This window comes from Ammodytes marinus, assembly GCF_949987685.1.
Source record: "Ammodytes marinus genome assembly, chromosome: 19".
In the NCBI taxonomy this organism is placed as follows: domain Eukaryota; kingdom Metazoa; phylum Chordata; class Actinopteri; order Uranoscopiformes; family Ammodytidae; genus Ammodytes; species Ammodytes marinus.
In genome coordinates, this window is record NC_137223.1 from 20,722,259 (window position 1) to 20,748,122 (window position 25,864).

At 43.3% G+C, this 25,864-nt stretch overlaps 2 protein-coding genes across 7 annotated transcripts in view; one reads left to right on the forward strand and one right to left on the reverse strand.

The window, feature by feature from the left end:
- Positions 1 to 3,273, forward strand: part of LOC307266051 (kinesin-like protein KIF13B) — a 31,528-nt gene extending 28,255 nt beyond the window's left edge. For all 5 annotated transcript variants that reach the window (XM_080047943.1, XM_080047945.1, XM_080047946.1 and 2 more), the window contains 2 exons: positions 170 to 1,667; positions 1,925 to 3,273. In XM_080047943.1, coding sequence (XP_079904069.1) covers positions 170 to 1,667; positions 1,925 to 2,172 — 1,746 coding nt within the window. In that variant the 3' untranslated portion in view covers positions 2,173 to 3,273. The remainder of the gene's footprint in view (positions 1 to 169; positions 1,668 to 1,924) is intronic.
- Positions 3,274 to 3,352: 79 nt separating this feature from the next.
- Positions 3,353 to 24,661, reverse strand: hmbox1b (homeobox containing 1 b). 2 transcript variants are annotated; one of them, XM_080048118.1, is made up of 10 exons: positions 24,537 to 24,661; positions 20,954 to 21,649; positions 16,949 to 17,034; positions 16,557 to 16,667; positions 12,143 to 12,296; positions 11,876 to 11,958; positions 11,117 to 11,212; positions 10,255 to 10,346; positions 8,907 to 8,990; positions 3,353 to 7,777 (listed from the first exon to the last, which is right to left on the reverse strand). In XM_080048118.1, the coding sequence occupies exons 2-10, from the start codon at positions 21,643 to 21,645 to the stop codon at positions 7,634 to 7,636; spliced, it is 1,542 nt and encodes a 513-aa protein (XP_079904244.1). In that variant the 5' UTR covers positions 21,646 to 21,649; positions 24,537 to 24,661; the 3' UTR covers positions 3,353 to 7,633. The 2 variants fall into 2 exon arrangements, with proteins under 2 accessions (XP_079904244.1, XP_079904243.1); XM_080048117.1 differs by having other exon boundaries at positions 10,255 to 10,349.
- Positions 24,662 to 25,864: the final 1,203 nt, after the last annotated feature.

Sequence of the window (25,864 nt, forward strand, 5' to 3'; positions counted from 1 at the left end):
GATCTTGATTATCCTACTTGCAAATTGATTTTGGACAACAAGCATTCTCCAGAATCGCTGACTCCACCTCTCAGACTAAAATTTGAAAACTGACAATATTTTGTGATTCAGCTTCTTGCCGATTTTCAGTCATAAATACCTTCTTTTTTTGCCACGGTTTCCCTTTTAGATTCCGATCAAGGAAATCATTCCTCCCAATCTCCAAACGGAGAGCCACAGATCCGTGACCCTCCCTCCGCCAATTATCCCCGAGACCGAAGACTCGGCCCCCAGCCCGGTGAGCGAGGCATCGAGCGGATACATCTCTACTAGCATATCTACAGTCACTCTGTCAGATGTCTACACACTGAGCTGGGACCTGCCTGATACATCCTGCAATAAGGACGATCTGCCTGACTTTGACCCTGCGTCTTTTGTCATGACCCAATCCACGCCTCAGAATTCATTACTGGTTTCAGACGATGAGACAATTGTAGAGCGGACTGACTCACTGCCGTCCACTACAGAACTTAACGGTACTCCATCACATTCAAACTCGAATGAACAAGAACCAAATTGGTCTCCGTCAGTTCTCCTGTTGAAGGAGCAAGGAGAGCCGGATTCAGTTACAGAATCAGACTTACCAGGACAGACCGAACAAAAGCAAGACTCAATCATTGACCCCATTGGATCAGAACAAATAGACGAAGATTTAATTTTAGTGAAAGAAATGGAAACCAAACAGATAGAAGTTTCAGAAACCATTATCGCAAAACCAGGAAGTCCTCTGACAGAAGAAATAGAGCTAGCTGCCACCGACGAGACAGAAGCTGACCCGCCACTCCAATACGAAACACAGCCGTCTGCAGAAGAAGGACAAAGTATTATTGAAACGATAGTTCCACAGCCAGAGCAGCCCAAACAAGACCAAACTTCCTTCGACAGTACACAGGATCCTGCTCAAAACCTGGTCCCAGAAGATCTCGCTCAAAACCTGGTCCCAGAAGATCTCGCTCAAAACCTGGTCACAGAAGATCTCGCTCAAGACCTGGTCCCAGAAGATCTCGCTCAAAAACTGGTCCCAGAAGATCTCGCTCAAAACCTGGTCCCAGCTTTGTCTGAATTCTTAGTTCCAGCTCCCACCCCACCTGAAGATCTGGTTCTTCTAACTTCCTCTGAGGAACAAGCCACTTCTGAGGCCTCAAACCCTTTTGAAGCATCAAATCTAAATGACACTTCCATTCAGACTTTATCCTCAACCACAGATGAAAGTGTGCAAGAAGCACCTGCCACCGCATCTACAGAAGCCCCCATGGATCCAGATCCTTCTCCGCCCAGCGTTGGGCTTTCAGCCAAACCCGAGGCCTCAAATCCCTTCAAGATCCAGAAGGTGAAGTCCTCAGGCCTCAAGTCCTTTCAGGTTATTCTGGATGAGGAGGAAGTTTATCCTGGGCAGGAGGACCAGGCCAGTAGCCCTGGGGCGGGACTTAACCTCTCCGTGCCTTTGGAAAACCTGGAAATTATATCAGACTCTGAGGATGCAGCTTCTAGTAACATTCTTCCTGACTGGTTGAAGGAAGGGGAGTTCGTCACTGTGGGCACCAATAAAAGCGGCACCGTCCGTTACGTTGGACCCACCGATTTTGCAGGCGGTACCTGGGTAGGAGTGGAACTGGAGGTACCAGCAGGTAAGTAGAATAGCTCCTAATCCTGTTGCTATTAGGGCGCTTTCACACCTGCAGTGTTTGGTTCGATTGAAACAAGTTCAGGTTGGTTTCCACCTTTGCTGTGGTTCATTTGCGATAGACTATCAGGTGTGAAACCACCTTTAGATGCATTTTAATTGAACTGGTTTCCTTTTCTTTTCATGTGCACTATACTAAGTTCACTATACTAAGTGCACTAAACTAAGTTCACAGTATCTGACTGTTCTGTCTCTGTCCAGGAAAGAATGATGGTTCAGTGGGCGGCAAGCACTACTTCCACTGTAACCCTGGTTACGGTGTGCTGGTGAGGCCGGACAGGGTGAGCCAGGGCGTCTCCAAGCGCCGTCGCAAGCAGCAAAAGCGCCGTAGTGCAAACCTGTCTGGATCCAGCCCCAACTTGGCAGCCCTCACCGCTCTGGCCAAGGGAGAAGGTGGGACGTCGAGCGGCCGCAGCAAAGGACAGAATCGCAACTCGTGGAACACTTGAAAGGCAGAGTGACGGCTGGTGGCTAATTGCTAGACACCCATTCGGACATGCAGCAAACTGGTTGATGTGATTTCAGGTTAAACTTTCAGTAAGGGTGACACTATGGTGTTTTATTTGGACTGATCTACCACAGCTCTCTGTATCTGCTATCTGGCGACCCAAGATGTTTTGCAGAGGGAACCCATCAGATCAACACATGATCTTTTAATGGATTGTATGCTCCCCCCCGCCCCCCTCAAATACTAATTAAACGAAAACTACAGAAGAAAATTAATGTTTTTATCAGAAAATGTGAATTGTTCTTACGCATGTGGAAGCGACCATTTCTCTGTTGGAATTGATGGAATTCATTTATTCCGGTGATAGATCATAATCAATGTACTCTTTTCCAAAATCAGCACATTTTTCCTTACAATATCTTATCCCACTTGCCGTGCAAAAGCATATCTTAATATGGAGTTCAATGTTAGATGTATCATTGGATTACTGACTGTACAATATGAGACTCAAACACTTTCATGTGCTCATATTTATATTGTTAAAAACTAAATATGCAGCAACTGCATGTGGGATAGACTTCCAGGTAGTGTTAATAGCTTTACAACGATTGGTATTGTTTGATCAGATGCTGTTATTTTATTCTTGTGCCTTGGACTATAACGACTACTACAGTACTCAGACAATGTGCCTTAGTGATGTACTACCAAAGTCTGTCCTGCTGGTAGGTTGAACTCTTTTAACTGGAGCCTATTTTAGCTCTTGAATGTGTATTTCTACTGTTTTAGGAAAAAAACTTCTAGTGAAATTTAAGAAAGATTTTAATCGGCTTTGTTTCCATGCAAGTGTGTCCAGATTGATTGTAAGTGACTTAAATGTTTTGGATTGTAGGGTTTGTATGGGAGCCTGTTGATTTGTGCGTGGTAAGGATACTTGAGGGATTGTGTTGGTTGTAATGAATTTAGTAGATATTTTATACTTGTGCATTCAAAGTTGATCATTTGGACTGCTTGAATGCCTATTTATTTAAAGATGAAGACATGATAATGAAAAGCAAAATCAACTTTTTATATTGTTAAATAAATGTAATTCTTTTCTCGTCAACCAGTGTCTGTGTGCAGATATTTGTAGTAACTAACAAGCAGAAAAAGTCTCATTGATATAGCTTTATTCTCTTGTACATTATATATATCATACTAAAATAAACACAAGTTAAAAAAATGAACAAAGAAACTGTACAAAAAAATGCTTATATACTACATCTTAATTACAGAACAGTCTACTGTCCAAAAAAGGCACTAAATTCTGAAATGGGCAATACAGTAAATTTTGAACATAACTAGATTTGAGATTGATACAACAGCATTTAGTCCTCTTTTTCTGAGCTATATTGGGATGAAGTGGATGATGTTTTCACAGGGGACACAGAAGGACATGTAGACATGTTGACCCTGACACACCACAAGAGGACACCCCTTCAGAGTAAGCACTAGCACTGGAGTACACACCATGAGCCTCTTTCAGGTTGAAATCAGTTCAGATAAAGACCTTTTCCATTTTTTTTTTACTTGGAAAAGCAGAACATCTTTACTGCTTGAGCACCTGAGGGTTCTTTTTTAAATCCCATAAACACTTCTATCAAGCTTGAGCGCTCACATAAAATACTGCTGGATTAAAACTTGTCCTTGCTAATTGGGCCATGGCATCTCTCAAACACTAAGGCAATTCATTTAAGTGTTGAATAATCTCTTAATGCACTCTTTGTAGTTTTTTTCTCTCCGTACACACACAATTTATTTCACTATTTCTAAACGTACAACATTCTTTGAATGGGGAGAGAACATCACACCAAACTCCACAGAAAAAGTTATTCGAACAGAAAAAAACTTTTTGCTCGTAAATTTAAAGTAGTGCATTATCAGCTTGGCAAGTGAGTAGTGAATCAATAAAAATGTATCTGCCCCTCATTCGATCTTTATGAGATGAGGTTTTAATATTTTACCTTGTAAAGAATTCTAACTTTTTTGTGAGTTGAGTGTCAGCAGCTATAAACATATGGCTGATTCCATCTGGGTAAGTATTTAAAATCTTTAACAGTTCCAGCTATGGAACACATTTCATCCATCTGCATTATCCAAAAACAATTTGATTGTTTTTCTGATAACTTCAATAGTTTTGGCAAAGGGATTCTGCATTGTATTTTCTTACAAACTTTAAGGGTTTTATTACTGTATCTAGTAATAATTTTATTCAAAATCTTACTTTTTCTCTAAGTAATGCACTTGTTTTTAAGATAACAAGATCAACATTAAAACACTAGATATCACTATGGAGTTTGGTGTGACATTGCTCTTTAGGAGAGGATTGCACATACCAGCGCTTTGATTTAATATCACATGGTGTGTGTGTGTGAAGCAGCTGTACTTTAAAAGTTTTCTTTTTTCACACCAGCCTCATAATATATTGGCTTTTGCCATTTCAAAAGGAAGGCTCGGGAGGGAAGGTTACATTTTAAGCTTAGTCAACCGCAATTCTTACTTTTTAAAGGTGCATGATCGTCTTCATTCATCTTTCATAAAGTAGCTTACTACCTCAGACACGTACAGGGGGAGACTGTTGTTCAGTCGAATAAGGGACTACACAAGAATAATAATAAAAAGGTTTACATGATCACAAAAAAGTCAGGATAAAATTAAAAAGCATGATTAACTTAACAATAAAAGTATGTTTCATTTCAAAACACGTCGTTCTTTTTTTGTACATTACCATAAAAAAAATTAGTATAAATACATATTGTTTTCATCTTTCAACCCTTTCTTTTAGAAACACAGGTCCCTGTACTAAGTCACTGTATTTGTAGCTTCGTACACACAGAAGCAATAGATTTATATAGAGCTTTACTAGACTAGAGCCCGGGGCTGGGAGCTATTCTACAAGCAGGATACAGATGTCACGATACATCACCAATGTCTCTGTATCTGACTATTTAAAACATGAAGAAATGACATGAGATTTCTGGCTAACTGCTCTGTTTAAACCTGCTTTGTAGAATATTCTCCCAGTTCTCCAAAACCATCGGTGAGGGAAGGGGTTGGTGGAAAAAGACGCTTATTCTCTTTCTTGCCAAAACACTTTCAGCTAAATATTAAGCTACAGTGAGGAGACAGTAACCTTAGCTTAGCATAACGAGTGTAAGGCTACATCTGAAGATATAAGTCTGACAGCCTTTGGGATGGTTTTGGAAAAGTTCCACCCGGGGCAAACAGAAAGTGGAAAATGATTTCCGATATCACCACTTTAGATGTCTTTGATTCCCTTCACAGTGGTGCTTTTACCTTTGAGGCCTCAGATAAAATGAAGAAACAAAATAATCGCCTCAGAAGTGCTTCTGATATTCTAAACCATGTCCGGTGTGGATTTAAATCTAATTTGATACCACCGATATTAAAAGTCTTCTGAAAGCACATTCTTTAGGCTATTATAAAGAGGCAGCGTCACAGAACAAGTAGTAAATAGCTTAAGGGTGTTCTATCAATATATGTCTGGCTGCTACTAATACCTATCTTTACTGACACAGGCCTGCTGCTGTGTGGAGCCCACGTGTGGCGCCAGACTGTCTCAAACAACCTACGCACGCCAAAGGAGTCCGTAGAAATCACTTGAACACTGTTTTCAGATCAGCCTTAGCTAAGCCTCTTTTCCTTTGGCATGGATGACATTTAAAAACAAAGCACAATTTCCCCTTCTTAAGATAGTTTTAAGTTTGCTTGATTATCACATTGATCCTTAATTGATTCTCATAGCCTCGAGTATTTAACACGGGGAAGCTAGATACCAAGGCAGAATGATTGTTTATCCAGTCAACCATTTTGACTAAAAAACTGACGGAAAGGAAGTTAAAAGGACTCCAAACCACCGCTGCTGTTGGATATAAACCTTTAACAATTAATGTTGGCATTTGTTATGTTTACTAAGAAGTACTTCGTTGTTCCTCGTCTTCCTTTGAAAAATCTTCCAAAACCGACCATAAAACTGCTAAAAGTAAAAGGTGTACTTGTCCGTATGAAATTAAGGCTACTTCTTTTTTTTAGTGGAGGTTTTCATCCGACAGCAGGTCTACTGTATGCAAAACAAAACACCGCTCCACTGAGCAATGATGACGACAGAGGGGAGAAGACAGTGACCGGAAACTTTCTGACCGTGGTGCCAGAGAACCAACATCCAACATTAGTACAGGCGACGGCTAGAGGCTGCTCTCTTGGGATGAATTGCACACTGACGAGGGTGGAACTTTGAGGGCTATGTAGGTAGGTACTGTGGCACACCATGAGGTGAGTGTGACTTGAGAACCATAAGAACCATATATATATTATATATACAGTACGCGTTATTTTAACTGAGGTCGACGCTGAGGTGAGCTAGGCTGAGGATCGGCTCAGACAACCAGGCTGGAGAAAAGGGAAGGGGAGGAGAGAGAGAGAAGAGGTATCCTGTGTGGGGAGAGAGTGTATTATTCACGGGGTGAGAGTGGGAGTTCTTGGGAGACACGATAGCCCCTTTTACACAGCCATTCAGGCATATTGATGTAGCAACGATCTGGCATATTGGTGTATCAGCGTGTGCATTTACACAGCGTTCAGCATCCCAGAATGAAAGAGGGGCGTGTAGTGCAGCGCTTCAAGTGTGACGTATCACAGGAGCGTTTTCAAAACTTTTTCACTTCACATTCCTTGTCTCAAATTGTGGCTTCTTGTTGTCTTCGGCAGCTCCCTCAGAGATATCGAAATCCCACGGTTGCGATTCTATTTCAAATCAGGTGTTGAAAACGTCCCACTTGCAACGCCCCCATTCATGCCAATGCAGGTTGACCCTTTCACAAAGAGAACGACCCGGGAATGCTTCGGGAATTTTACTTCCTCCGACGTAGGAAGAGTGCCGGAACGATCCGTTATGCCATTCCAATTTACACTGCACGCCAAGGCAGGAGAAAGCAGGAATATTCCCAGTTTTCAAGGGCAGTGTAAAAGGGGCTACTTCCAGACAGGGTCCACCGTTTTGGGGGGCAAAAGGCTTGGCTTGCCCCCTTTCTCCTTCTTCCCGTGGAACATTACCAGAGAGATCAGAGGACATGTAGTAATGACTCCTTCTTTCCCGCCAACTGTGTCAATATAATGGGTGGGTTTGGGTTGGTTGGGTTGGGGTGTTGGGTAATTGCTGTTTACATGGACTTTGTGGGAGGAGGGAAGCGGAGAGAGAGTGAGAAGGATCAGATGGCAGGTGGCCGGCTGAGCAACAGATTCAGAAGGTTTTACTAAGTAGCATTAATTTGGTCTCTATTATTATTATTATTATTATTATTTTCTTTTTTTTAAGCTTGCTCCATTTCCCATTTTTTCTCCTCCGCCTTCTCTTTCCTTACTCTCATTTCTTCTCCTCCATCCCACTCCCTGTGCGGTTCATTCATTCATTCGTCCTCCAGGGACTCGGTCTTGATGTCGTTGGGGACGCCTCCGGTCCGGGACAGGGCCAGGATGGTGTGGTTGACGGCGGCCATCTCCACAGCCAGAGAGATGGGGTCCTGGTGCTCGATGTGCGCCGCGCTGTCGTCCTGAGAGAGAAGGAAGACCCATGTCAAGAGATGAAACGGTGAGTGGGATTTTTTTTTTTCAATGGTCGTTTTACTTTTGTTAATGGGGACTCATTTTACACCGTATATTTTCCTCCTTAGTTTTATCATGCTGAACAACTCTGTTCACTAAACAAACTTCGCCCTCGAAAAAGTAATTGTCCAATCAGAGCTATGAATATTGTTGGAAATGGTGTGTATGAGGCTGGCATAAGGACTGTCTTTTTCAGCCATTCTAAAACGGAAAAATGTCATGCTGCGATTTACATGCCCAGCTAGCTACCTACAAGAATAACTTAACATTACTTTATGAAAAGCCAAACAAGCTAACAGGTTTTTAAAGGTTAAAAAAAAATGCTCCATATACACTGCAATTCAGTTTCTTTATTTGGTGAGTGAGTATGCTGACCTTTGGCCTGGGACACACAGCTTTAGCCTCATTCTTGTAGCATTATATGAGCTATGTAGCCATCATGTGACCTTTTTACAGGTTTCTCCTTTTAAATGAGGAACTTCCTTTTTACCGTCCTGAGAAAAGGGTGTAGAGATGTTAACTAAGGTAGGCGGGACTTGGTAAATGATCAATCGTGATCATACTTTGCTGTTCCCAGTAACATGTTTGCATGTAAATAGGAGGGTAACATACTACGATTCTGCAAGGAACTGGGGATATAATAGTAAACCGACCATACATTATCTGCGCTGGTGTGTACTTTAAGGTTGAATTGAGATTTGTGAGAGTAAATGAGTTTGGATGTTAAAGACCTTTTTCTCAGAAGTCGGGAAATGTGTGAGCGACTGCACCGAGCATCAAATCAACGCTGAAGTGAAATACTCTCTGATTACTGCATACCGACAGCTATTTAAAGACATGCAATCAGAGTAGAATCGTAGTGAAGGGACCTCTTTTAACCTCTTTTCTATTTGACAGTGAGTCAAAGTGCTGACTGTGACCACAGGCCCCAAAATATGCAGCGACATTATTGATGAAATGCTGATCAGAATAGACTTGATGCAGCATGATGGCAAGAACTTGGAAACTAAGACCTATATTAAATAGAACCCGACCCCAAGGCCCTGTGTTGTGGTCTCTGTCTGTTAGTTGATTTACCTGTGTTGGCGAGGTGGGCTCCAGTCGGTAAAGGCCAAAAGGTCGGCTGAGAGGTCTCTTGTCAAAGTAGGGCAGGTCACATGCCTGGAGGAAAATAAATCAAATTAGCCATTAAAGTTAGTAAATACAATTACTTTTATATATTGAGAATGACTCGTCTACTTTCACATGTATCTAGGTCATTGGTAGCAAAACTGCTCGACAGGTTAAAAGGTGAAGTCGGCAATTCTGGAGAACGCTGGTTGTCAAAATAACTTTGTCAAAATCAGTAAATACTGTATCTCCTTACGATCACCTACCTGTAAAAAATACAGTGTTATAACACAGCCTAGAATCGGGCATGTTGCTAGCTACGGTGAGCCCCTCTATTTTAGAACCCTTTGTCTACATACCAGTTTACAGAGCCTAGGCTATGTATTATCACCAGATTTTTTTCAGCACACACACAGTACGTACAGGTAGGTGATCGTTAAGAGATACAGTATTTACTGATTTGGCAAAAAGTGATTTTGACAACATGCGTTCCCCAGAATCACTGATTCCGCCTTTAAATGCACATAACTCATTAGTTGGAATAACTAACTGCTGTTTTCACTTTCAACAGCCTTGAATTGACAGGAGGATTTGCATGTTTGGCAGAGTAACCTTAAAAGTCAAACACAATCTCTATTTGGAAGTTTCTGCAATAATACAAAGCGTTGTTAATTCCCATTGCTGCGGCATGGTTTCCATTGGTAACAGGAATAAAAAGGAGAAATGAGTGAGCGTTTGTTAATTAATATGCCTTGAGCAATAACTCTTTCGCAAATATAATGACCTTTATGTGCTTTCTATATTTGGAGTCAAACTGAAGGAAAACAGCAGTTCAATGGTTCACACGTTGCAATTGTTGTGTGTGAATTTGTGAACAGTGATGTGCCAGCGAGGCCGCGGGGTTCTACTCCAAAATAAACACCACAAGCTGCTGATTTCAATCATTAACACAAGTTCAACCAAAGAAAAGGGAAAACTTATTATTTAGTGCAGTCAACTGGATGTATTGTTTAGTTGGAAAGAAGGAAGATGCCCAATGCATGATCGCATATGATTAACGACCGGAATACTGAGCGCTGTCCAAGAAGAACAGAGGAGAGATTTGGGCCTAGGGCTGAATGTGAGAGGCTGGAAAAATATATAAATGAATAAATAAATAAATCGGACAATAAAAAAAATAAAAAATGAAGTCATGACGCTGTAACACAAGGAGAAGTGACCTCTTCCTCCATAATCAGACCAGTGTTAAACAGTAGTGTCTGAAGCATTTATCTGCCTTTTACGTGTCTCTGGGGAGCCTTAAATCACTGTCTACCTGCTCTGAGAAGTCGTTGCCATCGATGTCGTCGCTGTTGGAGTGTCCCCCCGGACTCTGGACGTCTATTCCGTGACTCTCCAGGATTGTGGCTTCTTGGAGGAAGAGGACGGAGTATTAGATTTACGATGGATTAACTGATAATCTCCCCTCATTATATGACGGAATGCTTGATGTCAAAATCACTTTTTGTCCAAAATCAGTGCATACTGTATGTCCTAACGATCCGCTATCTGTCCGTACTGTGTGTGTGTTTGTGTGTGTGCTGAAAAAGAAATCTGGTGTTAATACACAGTAAAGGCTCAGTTAACTCGTATGTAAACAAAGGGGGCCCACCGTAGCTAGCGACATGTCCGTTTACAGAGGCTGACAACAAGCATTCTCCAGAATCGCTGACTCAACCTTTAATGGTTGAAATGTCCAAATCTCTGGTACTACCGGCCCGGACTACGTATTTACCAAAAGATGGAGACATAAACTGAAAATAATATTGAAAGAATATGCACTTGATGATCAACAGTAATAAATAACGTAAAATCCAGTTTGATAATAGTTCAAGAGTACTAGCGTGTAACAGTGGTTCTACTCTACAAACCTAATTGGCATAGAGGTAAATGCAAGCAGCAAGAGGTGTTTTTCAAATTCCACAGCAGATATAAGGAGCCTTTGCCAGGGGTCCTTGCAGATGTCAGGCGACCAATTAAAAATCATCAACCTAATTATAGTGATGGAATGAATTAATGGGCAGTCATTGGACGCATAAGATTTTTTTTTTTATAATTGGTGTTATTAAATATGAATGTGATGCCATGTGAACATAAAGGTGCAGTACAGCTCAATCAAAAGAATGGTCCCACATTACCAATATTGGCCCGTCTCTTGATCTCTTTGCGACGGTTGGCGAACCAGTTGTAAACTTTCAGGGAGGTGACCCTCTCCAGATCAGACAACTTCTTCCCTGAAAGAAATCACAAGGTAATGACATAACTCAGTATATTGTGTTTCCCTGGACACGTGAGTGTCTTTCACTGCAACAACGATACTGACTCCTTTAAATGATTTCATTACAGTCTGTTTTATTACTTTCATATCATTCCGGGCCTTTTTATTTTCATTTGTCTGCAGCCTCCAGCTGTGAATTCCACTCTCATTTGTGCTGTTTTTGAACACGAGCGTTTCATAAACTGACGGCCGTTAAATATGTGTTGGATAGAACTTGATCCCATTGCATGAGGAGCTGATCACACAACAGCTGTGACGCAGATGTTTGGTCTTTACAATTAAGATCAATTCCAAGTAAAAACACACACACACAGAGATCACACTTGGTCACACAAGAAAACCAGCAAATATTCACAAGCTGGAAGAAGGGACCTTTTTTGAAGATTGTTATATAGCGACAGTGGATACATTTTCAATTAATAAAGTAGCTCTGTAACATATACAGTATATGGACAGGTGCAATCTCAAAGCAAATTCCCAACATTAATGTTTATAGTATTCGCATCATATACAGAAATATTTATCGACAGAAAATGAGTTAATTATCCATTACACATAACAAAAAGTTCACATTATCCCTTTAAGGTGGAGCCCACATTCCTGTTTTCTGTGTATTTACCTGGTTTCTGAATAACAGCATTGCAGGCGTTGGCTATCTCCTCCCGTTTGGCCTCGTCTGGGTACTGGTTGTCATTGAAGTAGCTAGAAATAGCAGAGTAGGACAGAGTCACACATCGATTCTATTTAATTTCCCTTCACAAGGACAATGTCAACAAAGTGTGCCAATACAGACTGTATGGAAGAGGCTGTCATGTTTCCTCAACTCCATGTGGAAATAAAGAAGCAGAAGTTATGTAATGGACTCTCTTTTAATCTTGCCTCTCACCTCTCCATGACAGCCAGACACTCTTTCCTCCAGGTGAAGCGGCTTCCTCTGCGCAGCCTGAAGGTCCCGGGCCCCGTGGTGATGGGGGGCGGGGTTTGCCTCCACTCCATCTCCTCTATAGGTAACGGAGCCGGCCGCATGTTCAGAGTGGCACCTGGGTCGGGGGGAAGGATAGAGAATGGCTGGTGAGTAACGGCTGACGATGGTACAGGATATAGGCAAATAACTAGCGGTCGTCCGATATGGAGGTTTCCAATGGCAGATGCAAGTACTGATATCGAGCGGGTTGGCCGATACAAAATGCCAATATCACGTTTTTAAATTTAGTTTTTTGCATTTGATAAAATACAACAATTTAATAATAATAACAAAAATTAGAGACAAAATAGAAATTAAATTAATATTTCCTAAATAAATGTAGACACAGAAGAATATTTGAGAAAAAAAAGTGTGCATTGTCTATTGCACTTGTCCTTCCCTGATGTTAGCTCTGTAAATTGCTATATTGCTATAAGGGATTTCTGGATTTCTGTCCAGCCTTCCGTAATTATGAAATAGAAAAAAATACAATGCAGATATGGCTTAAGAATTAAAAAGTGGTAACATTGCTCAACAGCAGCTACTGTAGACTGAAGATGCTGCCTGCAGTGTATACAGACATTATTTGTGTATTTTTTATCATCAGCGTAAAACTATGATGGATTATTTTGGTGTACCTCTACAAATAATGCTAGGCACATCCAGTCTGCAGGCGCGTTTATGGATTGGACACAAGAACTGTGCCAGTACAAATGTTAAGAGATGTGGGAACAATGTGTGTAGCGGCATTTTTGACAGATGAAGCGGGCAGAGCAGACGGCCAGAAAGCCCATCCCTGAATGAAAAGGTATGCCAGAATGTAAGTCGTCTTGTGTAAATCTCTGTACATTGTGATTGTAAACTCTGGCTGAATAGTGCTGACAAAGACTGTGCTGCCTCATCTCGAATCATGAGCACAGCAGAAAAAGAAAAACCACACAAAAGGTTTAATTTGCACTCAAACTCATAAAACTAGCCACATTGTAGCAAAAAGCTTGGTAATATCATGGGACCAGAGGCTCACGTGCAGTATAATAACCTAATCTGACAGGGACATTGTGAACAGGCCTATCTGGGTCGCCCTGGGTTATCAGAGCGGCGTGAATGGGGCATCAGTTTTCTTCTCTGCAGCAGTGATGGAGGCGTGTGTGCGTGTGAGCGGGGCTGGGCTGAGCGGAGCTGGGCCGGGCTCCGTCTGGCCATAAATAGCATAAAGCAGTTTCCACTGCTGTCGCTGTTGGCAGGGATCCACCGAGGAACATGCCGCAGAGGACAAGGCGTGGGGCGTCTGCTGGATGGCTATAGGTTGATACAGTGCATGCAGTATACATATCCATAGCCAACAAGCGGCCGCTTGTTTTAAAGGTCACATATTATGCTCATAAAAGTTATAATTTGGGTTTCTACTAGTAATTGTTTTCATGGTGTAGTGTCCAAAAAAAAACCTTAAATTTCTTACAGTGCCATTGCTCTTTTCAGCATATGTCTGAAACGCTCCGTTTTAGCACCCGACTTCAAGCCCCGACTTCCAAAAAGCCCAGTCTACTCTGATTGGCACTGAATCTAACTGCCCGTTTTAACCCAACTGCCAGTTAGATTCAAGGTTATCTGGGGGGGGGGATGTTTATCACAGGTGGAGGTAGTGTGAAGATAGGTTGGAAATGAGGGGGCGTGGCTCTCCCCCTATGACGTCATAAGTAGATGCAGCCACAAAAAACTTGTCTTGTCTTCAGTCTTTGGTAACACTGACGATAATGCATTTAAGTTCTGAAAACAGCTGCTGTTGCAAAACCCCCTTCATCTCCACCATCCTCATTAGCCCCTTTTACACAGCAAGTGAAAGCCGGGAATATGCCGGCCTTTCGGCCCTCCGCCCTGCTGTGTAAATGCCACAGTTGCGGAACGAGGGAAGAAAGGTGCGAGTGATCGTTCCGGGAATTTTACTACCTCGGGGGGTAGTAAGATTCCCGACACGATCAGTTCCGCCTCTCTGTTTAAATGCTCCAGCTTGTTGATGCGGAACTGGGGGGCGTTTGACGTTCCATAGTCTACGTTCTAAACATGCGACCATGTTAGCAGTTGAAGGACGTGTTTAACATTAACCACAGCGGCCTGATGTCCCGTAAAAATCACCAAATAAAAGGAACGGCGTATAATCTAGCTGATCATAAGGTCCGTTGCTCAATCCAAACCCCCGCGCTTCATTTTGCAGAGTGTATGAGTCTATTTCTGCCCAGGAGAAGTTGTACAATGGGAAAGCTAGGCTAGGCTAAGTAAGGGATAAAGTATAGCGAACGGGTCACTTGCTAGAAATAAAGACCGACAAGCTGAAGCAGGAGCCCGACGCGCAGCGGAGGGCTCTTGCTCTAGGTTCTTATGTAACTAAAACGTAGTTCAGTACGCCAGTAAATAGGAACGACCAAGGAACGGTGGAATAGTCTGCTCGCCCCGCTAGACTGTCTGCTTCAGCTGACTGAAGGCTCGGGCTCAGCTGTTAGCCACAGAGCTACTGTTTTGCTAACACAACTCAAGACTCGCACACTCTACAAATAATAATTCTAATCGGCCAATATGTTTAACAAGAGTTCCATCTAGCTAACAAAGCATTATCCCCCAACATAAATAACACAATTCATGGAGAAAATTACTGCGGAACGTTTACATTGCGGGCTGCAGCCTGAAGTTACTGTCTTAATATGCGGCCAAACGTACTCACATCGTCTTGACTGGATTCCGCCGCCGCTATTATTATCCTAAGTCTGAGCGTATATCCACACTTTATTTCTGCCTACAGTAACGTGACTTCACACACTGTGTGTATGTTTATGTCTGTCTCACAAAGAGACTCGCTCACAACCAACCTGTCACACAAACACACACACAGACAGACACAGAGGTGAAGCAGTGAGCAGCGGAGTGATTTTTGTCAGTTTGGTTAACAGTGTCCCAGAGATGTTGGACTCAGCGCGTAGCGAGATCAACTGGCACATCGTGGGGACAGTAAAATACGGCCCTCTTACTGCAAGCTCCAGCACTTCTGCTCTCAATTCACCGGCCAGTATTGTTGTTGTAAAGCAGCTGACCGGCGCGGCGCTAAATGTTTACGTCACACCTGACGCTGTTTACAAGCACCTCTTTCATTCCTGAGCGCTGTGTAAAAGGCGCTACTGATGCGCCAGCAGGCCGGCGTTGCTTGCTTCTGTGTAAATAACACAGAAGCAAGCAAAGCCGGCATTTTGGAGTGATGTTGTTCCGTCAATATGCCGCAATCTCTGTGTAAAAGGGGCTATTGTGTCATTTTACACTTCAAGAGCTCCTGCTTATGTGTTAGATTTAACATGGGATTCAGTCATCATATACATCACATCTCACATTAGGTGCACCACACGACGCCGTCTACTTTGACTTATTAACAGTCTAAAATAGGAAGCTGCTGGCAGAGGAGTGTTTTCCTACAGTTCTTCTGTCTCTGCACTAAGTGAGAAAAGACAACTGCTGTCTTCACATCCAAGTTTAGAAATATTAAAACTTATTTTCATAATGTCAACCATAGCTTTGCACGAGAGTTCACTGTGTCTATAATGACCTTGATAAATAACATGACATGACATAGTTAGTCACTTCCAGGCATTAATAGTAGGGGTGTCACAATCTCGATTGAGTTGAAAATCGATTGAAATGACGTCATGATTTTGACCTTCAAACTTAAAGGTGGAGTCATCGATTTTGCCCCGCCCCCGGTCATGTTCGGGAGGCATGTTACAAAATAAATTAAAAAACAGCATCTAGCTGCTCCTACATGTAGCTGCAGCCAAAATGACACCAAGGAAACCGCTGGGACGTCAACGCAACTTGATTTAATTTTGTTTCCTATTTACTGGTGAAAAAAGTTGTTCAATTTAAATTGTAAATACATTATTGAAATGTGACAATAAGGCCTTACTGTGGTACATGGTAAATAATGAATAATGGAGATTGTATCCTTTTTTAGAAATAAGTATTAAAAAATGAAATTAGAGGGGGCGCCCTTAGCTCAGTTGGTAGGGCGTCCCCCCCATGGGCCTCGACCAGCAGCGGACCCGGGTTCGATTCCAGCCCGCGGTCGTTCTCTGCATGTCACTCCCCTCTCTGCCCCATTTCAACTCTGTCTTTACACTATCAATAAAGCATAAAAATAAATAATAATAAATTAGTTATTATGGCATAATACCAATGAGACTATAAAAGAAAGGAAAAAATGAGAATCGAATCGTGACACCCCTAATTAATAGCAAGTTATTCTGTGTATTTCCCAGTCACGATTGAGTAGTGCGAGGCTTGAAATCCCGGGCTGTACCTGGCGTGGTTTTCTCCAGCGTGTACCAGCGGTAGAAGGCCCTCTTCTTCTGCTCGCTCAGGTCGGAGCCGTGCTGCAGCAGCCAATGGGAGATCCTGCTCTGGCTGATGCCTGGAAAGCAGCCAGACATCACACTACAACAGTGTTTTGCATCAAGCTGAATTCTGAAATACATTTCTTTCTCTCCATCACGTGTCTCCCACACAAGCTGTGGCCACACAAACACTTTGACCCGTCTCTACTGGAGCCTCTGATATTTTAGTTGAACTGGAAATGAGGGTTTCACTGTGATGAAATGAGGGTTTCACTGTGATGAGGGTTTCACTGTGATGAAATGAGGGTTTCACTGTGATGAAATTGGAGTGCAAAGGTCGATAAAGAAAACTACTGACCGGTAACTTGTGCCACCACTGCCTGAGAGATCCTCCTGTTCCCCAGGAACGCTTTGATCTCCTCTTTCACCATGCTGCTGTCCCTCCTGCACGCGCACACACACACACACACACACACACACACACACACACACACACACACACACACACACACACACACACACACACACACACACACACACACACACACACACACACACACACACACACACACACACACACACACACACACACACACACACACACACACACACACACACACACACACACACACACACACACAATGTAAGAACAGAGCAACACCACATACTTGAACACACTGTAAGCAGTAAAATCTGAAGAACAAAGCTGGTATTCTACACAGGGAAACATACCTCGGATTTTTTTTTTTTACAAATGTAGTACGGTGTGGTAACCTAACACTCAATCTCATACAATAGAACATTGTACATTAGTGAAGGAAAAAATGCAGATGACTTCATTACAGATTTCAGCTTTTATTTGTTCACTGTTTACACATGTTCCAATAGTGGCCCGTGTTGCCGCAACATCATTTACCCATCATACAGGAGAAAAGCTCACAATTACATGTGGTACACTTGTACCGCCCGTGCTGTGCTCCCTTTGCATCACACTCTGGCTGTTTCATTTGGTGTGGCATTCAATATCTGATCCGCATCTCACATAATCAAATCTGTGTTTCTGTCTTGTACCTAATCACGAGAAAGCCACTGTACCACCACGGCTCCATTTTCATCTGAGCTGCATTTTGACAGCACTATCGATGCATTGTTCTTCTTCTTGTCTTTTTATGGCTACCGCAACAATCAGCGTTGCTTTTCAGGAGGAACACAAAGGCAACGACTGTTTGAATTTAAATGAGAGGAGACACAATCATTTAAATCTATATTTTCCGACATGTATTATGGCGGATGTGTTTTCGCGATCTTAGTGCTTGGAGGGAGGGAAGAAAATATACAAAAAAAAAAAAACATGCACAGACTTGCAGGAGGGTGGCTAGTGAACATGTGCAGTCACACAGTGTACCCACCCTGCTTTCTGGCTACATGCCCAGTCCTCTCCCCTATACATAAACACACAATAACATACACACATATATACACACACACGCTGACAAGCTTGCGACTGTCTTGGATAAATTCCTCATCCTCCTACAGACTGTGATCACCTGTCAAATGTGTAAACTGCTTGGTGGTGCATTTATCTAGTCTAGCAGTGCATACTCTTTTTTTTATGACTTCTTTTACAGGAAGGCATTCCAGTGGGTGACTATGCGCCCTCCCCTCAACTTGGCATTCAAACCATACAATCACATCATCCTTTGAACCAGTCAGTGTCCCAGACACAGTGGAGATGGGAGAGCACCTCAAAGTCCCAGAGTGCTCTGTCTGTTATGTAGCATATTTCTGAAATGAAAGTGCGTCACGACTCTTGACTTCCAGCATCAATATATCCTCCACGCCAGCCTCTTGCGGCGCTGCTAAAATTAGAGCTCAGAAAAACGCTGCTTGTATCGACACCGGCGAATCAATGTAGCACAAGCTGCTGTACAAGACGGAGGAAGAGGAGGAGGAGGAGGAGGGGGAGAAGTGCTGGGTGCCAACTCAAAGGCCGAACCCCTGCAGAGATGGAAATGTGCGCTTAAAACAGAGGAGAGAAAAATAAATCAGAAGGGCACGTGGGATTTGTTGAGGAGCCATATCCAGGTTTCGAGCCTCCGACAAACGAGGCGCCACGCAGCGCGACAGGCGGAGGCCACGCAGGCTTTTTAGAACGCTTCTTCTTAACTTCTTGGTCCTGTCTACAGAGGACATGTCATTTAATGCACAGGCAGCGTGAGTGGGACAACCAAACTAGTGCAGTTCTGAGGATAGGGCCTGGGCTCTAAATGTCTATTCTTACTCTGACGGGGAAGCAGCAAGGCAGCAGAAGAGAGGGTTCATGTGTGAAGTGCTTAAAGCATGGAAACTGCCACGACAAACAATTATTTGCGTTTTGACTGTGAAAAGTTGGGAAGGGTACTAAAATAAGCAAACCGTGCCTCGCCCTTCGTCTTCCTTGTTTTGGGGTACCAAGCCGTCCTAAAAAAGGCCGGAGCTACACACAGCAGTCCATTGATTGGTCGACAGAATAGTCATTTCCGTGTGAGAGATAAACCGCAGTCTGGCTTAAACCCCACCTACCATGTTAGGGTGCAGTCGGCACAGGAAAGGCAGACAGAGCTAGGGTTACCGTTCCGTACCAAACTGTGACGTACAGAACTGAACTGTGCTGCCGAGTGGAAATGCGGCAATCGTAACTACTGTACAGTGCATGTCACTTCAAACCTAATGATATTTGATGTTACTGTGTATGTGACTTCATGTAATGTAGACGGAGCAGCACGATAATAAAGGCGTAACTTCTTTCCTTATTAGGAAATGTCATCTTGAACCCTGAAGGCGTTTAATGGGCAGAATATACACTTGCCTTTTCATGCAATACATGCTTTGTTGACAGTAAAAATAATCTCAACAAGAACATCTTTATGCCCGTCTGATATTTTAGTACTCACAATGAACATGTTGTACAGAACAACCAATCACCACCGTTATGCTGTCTTACTGGGCTTCAGAAACGCAGTAGAAAATGTCTGTCCTCCACACTTAACCTTTGCTGTTTCTTGGGTTTTATTTGTTAAGCTGGGCCTCGTCATAGGTCATTTATCTTGTTTATTGTCTACACTATTCAACAGAAGGGAAAATAGAAGTGCTATTAACTGCAGTGAATTGCAGTACAGGCTCAAGGTAAAAATGATTTTATGATGAATCGATTCATCACGTGATATTCTTTTGACAAACGACTTGTGAATAAGCCTGATTTTCGGCATTTTCCAGTGATGGCTTGATGTGGTAAAGATTGCATGGGTAGCAATGATTAGTTCATTTCTTTCTATCACTCCAGCACTTGATCCTGGTGAGCAGAATCTGTAGCCACAGACACATTCATTTACACTACTTTAGTGGGTTCAGTTCACCAGCCATGGACTAGCTATTCTGTTAAACACAGTTATCATGTTAAACATACAATTTAAGGGGGGCGCCCTTAGCTCAGTTGGAAGGGCGTCCCCCCCATGGGCCTCGGCCAGCAGCGGACCCGGGTTCGATTCCAGTCCGCGGTCGTTCTCTGCATGTCACTCCCCTCTCTGCCCCATTTCAACTCTGTCTCTACACTATCAATAAAGCATTAAAATGCCCAAAAAACATCTTAACAAAACAAACATATAACTTAAATCTAAAGCTCCAGCACAGACATTAAATAAACTTCATAGTGAACAACTTGTGACCCCGACATAAACTGTGTTTTCTTGCCTTATTGTTACGGGCATTACTGCCTGAATAGAGGCGAACCCCTGACTCCAAACAAGTGGACACTTTGACACAAGGAATTCCAAATGAAAATCTGTCAGAAAAGAGCTCGCTTTAAGGACATTTTGTGCTTTCTTTGTGTACTTTGTGCACAAGAACATTGTGTGAAAGGATCATCAGTATGATATGAATGAAATTCAATCAATCAATTACTATTAATTTCACACAGCAAGGAAAGGGTAAAACTGTTAGTTTACACTGGAGTGAATGAGGTCTTTTAAACCAGCAAAATACATCACATGGTAGTGGTCTCTATTGCCAGGTTTCCATTTAAATGTGAAGCGAAATCTTTTGAAAGTTTGCAAATAAGAAAAAAGTGCGTTTTCCATCAAGTGGTTGATAAACTCCACTAGTTTGAAGATGGCGCTATAGGGAACTAATGCGACACTTCAACATGTGTATAAAAGCAGAGTGATGGAAACCCAGTGTATAATAAGATCCACACTCTCAGATGATCACCACAGCCAGCTAACTGTTACTAAACTGCTTACAAATCCCAAACTAAAGTTGGACTAGAAGTGCCAACTTTCCCAAACAAACTTTAAGTGCTCACATCATCAGCCCCGTTCCTACTGACCTCATCAGCTCCTCCACCTTGTCGTCGATGTCCAGGTCTTCTTCTGTGGCCTCGAACCCGAAGGCTCGCGCAGCGGCCGCACTGTTGACTGGGTACCTGGGAGGAGACAGCTTCCCGTTGGGCGTCGCTGCGAGGCTGTCACGCCCGTTCTGCGTCAGGGCCACCAGGGACACCGGCGAGGGCAAGATGGCGGAAGGCGGTGGCAGGGGCCCGGGCTGCGGGGAAGTGTCGTAACTGTTGCTTGGCGATGGCGAGAGCCCCCCTGCTCCTCCTGCGCTGGCGAACTGCGTCTGCGTCGCCGTGGAGATCTTACAGGTGGTGGAGGACGCTGCGGCGGCCGTAGAGCGTTCGCCGGCGCCGCCCTCGCCGCTGTTGTTGTTGTTGCCATTACACGAGACGGCGGAAGAGGTGGTGGTTGCCGAGGCAGTGTTGTTATTGTTGAATAGCGTGGTAGCAGCGCTGGAGGCAGAGGTGTTGCTGTTGTTGGTGTTGTTGTTGTTGCAGGAAGAGGAAGTGGTGGAGGAAGTGGAAGAGGTGCGTCTGCCAAACTTGTCCCCGTGCTCCCGGTCCAGCCGGTCCAGAGTGTCCAGCGCATGGAGGATCTCCTGCTTGCTCATGCCCGAGCGACGCAGCCGCTGCAGCAAGTCTATCTGCTCGATGGTGAAGCGCGGCTCCTCGCTCAACTCAGACATCCTGCTGTGAGACGGACAAGAGAGTGAGACAGGCTGTGAGACCGGGGGGAGGAAATGAGAGGACTGGGGGAGAGGAAACAGGAAACGCAGGCGGGAAGTTAAGGAAGTCTTAGGAGGTGAAACAGGAAGAGACAGAGAGAGAGAGATGGAGGAAACGGAGGAGAGAAGAGGATTTGACACATGAAGGGACAGTGGCAAAGAGGAAATGAGAGGATTAGGCAGGAAAGAGTGAAATGAATGCAGTTGCAGATGGGGAGAAAAAAGGAGAATGGAAGGAAAGGAGGAGTGAGGCAGAGGAAGAGAGGGAGAGACGGGGGAGAAGTAGAAAAGAGAGCGGGATGGGGAAAAAGAGAGAAAAAAACTGCAAGAAGAAAAGAAAGAGGCAGCAAAGAAGAAAAGGAAGTCAAGAGCGAGAGGTGGAAGTGTGAAAAGAAAAAAAGGGAGGGAGGGAGGGAGGGATGGGCAGGCAGGGCATAAAAAATCAGCTATTTTTGGGAACTAGCAGGCAACACGCGCAGAGTGCCGGAGTCACCTTGACAGCTGATGCTATCTTAACAGTCTGACTGCCGTGTCTTTAAGAGCTTACAATACATCCACCGGCTCTGCACACACCACCCACCCACCCACGCTCTTATGTTTTTCATGAGCAATTTGCTGTGCCTCAAAATCAATGCAACTGGAATCCGACTGCGGCAAGATTTTTTCCATCTTGTGTGCCAGCCCCCGACCTATGCTGATATGATAAATGGTTTGAAAGGGGTCACTGGCATTTCTCTCTACATCTGCGTTAAGTCTACAGGCTCTGCAGGGGGACGGAGGGGAAAATAAATCAATTACTTTTTATGCAGTTTTTTATGAAGGAAACTTATATGACCCTGTGGTGGATTAAAAGCCTTTAGAGGTCTACAACACCAAAAAGAGGAGGAACAATTGCAGACATATCAAGTACGGTTGGGGCGGTAATACCGTAATCCAGGGGTAAAATAGCAACGGTATTCTTCCAATTACCATTTTGAAAATATGTGCTGTAATGTGGCCATGTTTATAATAAATGCCTTAAGAAGAGTGTGTGTCCGTGTCCAGCAGAAGCAACAATAACTGAGTTTAAAGATGCTATAAAAGTGATGACGGAACTCCTGTAAATGATGCAGGACTAATTTGTCAACTAAAGAACCCGTACAAGGGGAGAACCAGCCAACCTTGACAAGGCTGTGTACAAGATTAGCATGGTGGAGGTGACAGCCAGAGATGGTATACTTATCTACATGTCCATCTCAGAAACAGTCACCCTTGAACTGCTGCAAGGACAAACTTTTCGTCTAGCTGAGATAAGAACGCAGCTTATAATACTTTAACAAGTAAATGACATGCAGTGATTTTGTTTGTTTCCTTTGTTTATAACGTGAGTCGTATTACACTGTGATGTGTTGAAGCGCCGTCCAGTAAAAATAAGTATTATATGACGGTACTACTGTGTACCAGGGGAGAATTTAGGGGAAGGTATCAAACAATGGATAGTGCTAATGGTGAACATAAACTAGTCGTTTCAGCTATCATTAAGAATTCATGGGGAAGGTTGCTTAGGCTGCTAATCATTACCGAACACTGAACACAGCTACACTGCAAAACCTGCTAATTCTGCCACATGCCATGGAGAGGTGAGCTGAAAAAGAATTCAAATCTGTCAAGATTGCTTACATTTTAACAAGACTATCACTGCTCTTAACAAGCAAAGGGATGCACTGACTACTTCTTCAATAATATGGGAGGTGTTGGGCTCTTTCACAGAGGCATTGAGTGTTGTAAAGTAACAAAACAGAGCATTAGAATTTTTTTTACCAATCCTGGTCAAGTATTTACAGGGTTAACTATTCACTGTCTCTAGCTGGTTTGAACACACACACACACACACACACACACACACACACACACACACACACACACACACACACACACACACACACACACACACACACACACACACACACACACACACACACACACACACACACACACACACACACACACACACACACACACACACACACACACACACACACACAGAGCAGAGGTTAGACCCTGAAAGATTTAAACTAAATACAAATCAGTGCCCTTCGCCAGTTAACTGGATAACCCATGGCGTTTGCTTTTGACCACAGCCCTGTAAATGATATGATCATCACTTGACAACAGTCCACACACGTTCAAGAAACTCTTCAAAGCTTAAAAAAACAAAGACTTTAATAGTCGATAATAACTATCGAGTTATTACTGGCTTATTCATCATGGAAGCGAATGCAGACGCTACATGCATCCGATATTCCCAGTGTAAACAAACTCGTTCCTCTGGCAATGCGGTCTCCTAAACTGTCCCAGTTCCTAAAAATCGACCATACTTGGCGGTAACCTTATCTCCTTTTCCAGCATGTGTTTTTGTTTTGCTGACTGTGTGGGGGCCTGCAGCAGTGTGAGCACGAGTGTCTGTCGCTCGTTTCGACGCTGCAGGCGAGCCGCTGGTGATGCCAACTATCACGCCCTTTGCCCAAAAGCTAACGTTAGCGAATGTTACTGTGGCACACGCACAATGTGACATCAAATGAGCCAGCTTCAGCTTGCAGCCCTCTCTAACTCTGAATGATCCAATCTCTTCCAGTACCGCTGTCGCTGAATTTACACTGCCAACAGCCCGTAGGCATCATAAAAGCACGGCTTGCTTGCAACTAAATGTGCGCTTTACTAAAAGCACTGAAATTATGGAATCATTAGCATAATGCTAGCCATGCCGACGCTGATACTAGCTGACATTAGCCGCTGTCGCTGGCTGGCTAGCGAGCGTTTGATATTAATAACATCACTTCCAGTGTTGGAAGATAGCAAAGTACATGACTTACCTCGGTTCAAATAGTCCGCTTAACCATTTAACTTTGTAACTTGAGCAAAGACCCGCGCTGTCTTTTACTGCAGCCGAACAACAAAGCAAATTGGACTACAGTAACAGTGCCCTGTCCGACCCCTTTCCAAGGATTTCTAATCAGAGGCGAATTATTTGCCTCTCTGCTTTGTCTGTCTGACAACAGCCATATTGACAACTAACACCTCCGAGTAGCTCTGAGGGAACTGTAGTTTTACTCTTACAAAGGTCTCTACCGCGCGCCGGCGTTCTTTACACTAAAAACTACAACTCCCCGAATGGAAAGCGTGGTGGCTACAGTGTATGGGTGGCTGACTGATCTACAGTTGTCTCGAAAGGAGATGCAGTTTTTAATGTGACCACGGCGGCTGCTCCTCTCAACCCTGCTGCTGCTCCAAGGCAACTTGTGTCCCCCTGGACCACCTCACCAGCCACCATTGTTAAAATTACAGAAACTATTTTACAAAAATGTAAGTGTAAGTTAGACGTTATTCTTGCACTTTTCAACAAGTGCTATTTGCCATTTATTCTTGGAGTGAAAGTGCCATTTATTCTTGGAGTGCCATTTATTCTTGGAGTGAAAGATAGAGAATTAAATTGGTGGTGGTGTTAGACACTTGCCTCAGTGGTCACAATATTAAAACTATGCTGCGTAACTTTTTCTCTGAAATTTCTAAGTATGGCAGCCTTTATATGGAGTCACCCACTGACACTGGCAGGAATCTGAAACATCGAATGTTTCAGTTGTTGATGCTACTGCTAAGAAAAAACCTGGATGTACAGCAGCATGTATAAAATCCATGTATCACCGAAGCCTTACCTCGTAGATGCACCAACATGTTGTTGTAATTACTCCGAATTCTTCATGGGGGCTATAAGTTACACACTAGCTTTAATCGCTTTAAAAGTCACAGATATTCACCATTAATAGCTCTGTTATATTATGCATTTGGTGTGAGCAATACCATAATTTCCAAAAACTGGCCCATCTAAATTTCATAACAAGGCCTGATATTGAAAAAACAAATGTACAGACCTATTTCCATATTCTATTTCAGATGTGCAAGGAGCCGAGCTGTTTACTCAGCTGCTTTAGGTGGAAGAAGGTCAGCAATGAGGAGAAATTAAAAGAGGCTTAATTCTGGAGGGGAAATGGATCCAGGTGGTAAATTTAGCATGCGCATCAATTAGACATTTCGACTGGAAAAACAGCCCATTTAAATATACTATTAATATTTTTTGCTGTGCTGTTTCTGCCTCCTATCAGGCTGCACCTGCAACCTGCAGAGTCACATTCAAGTGACACTC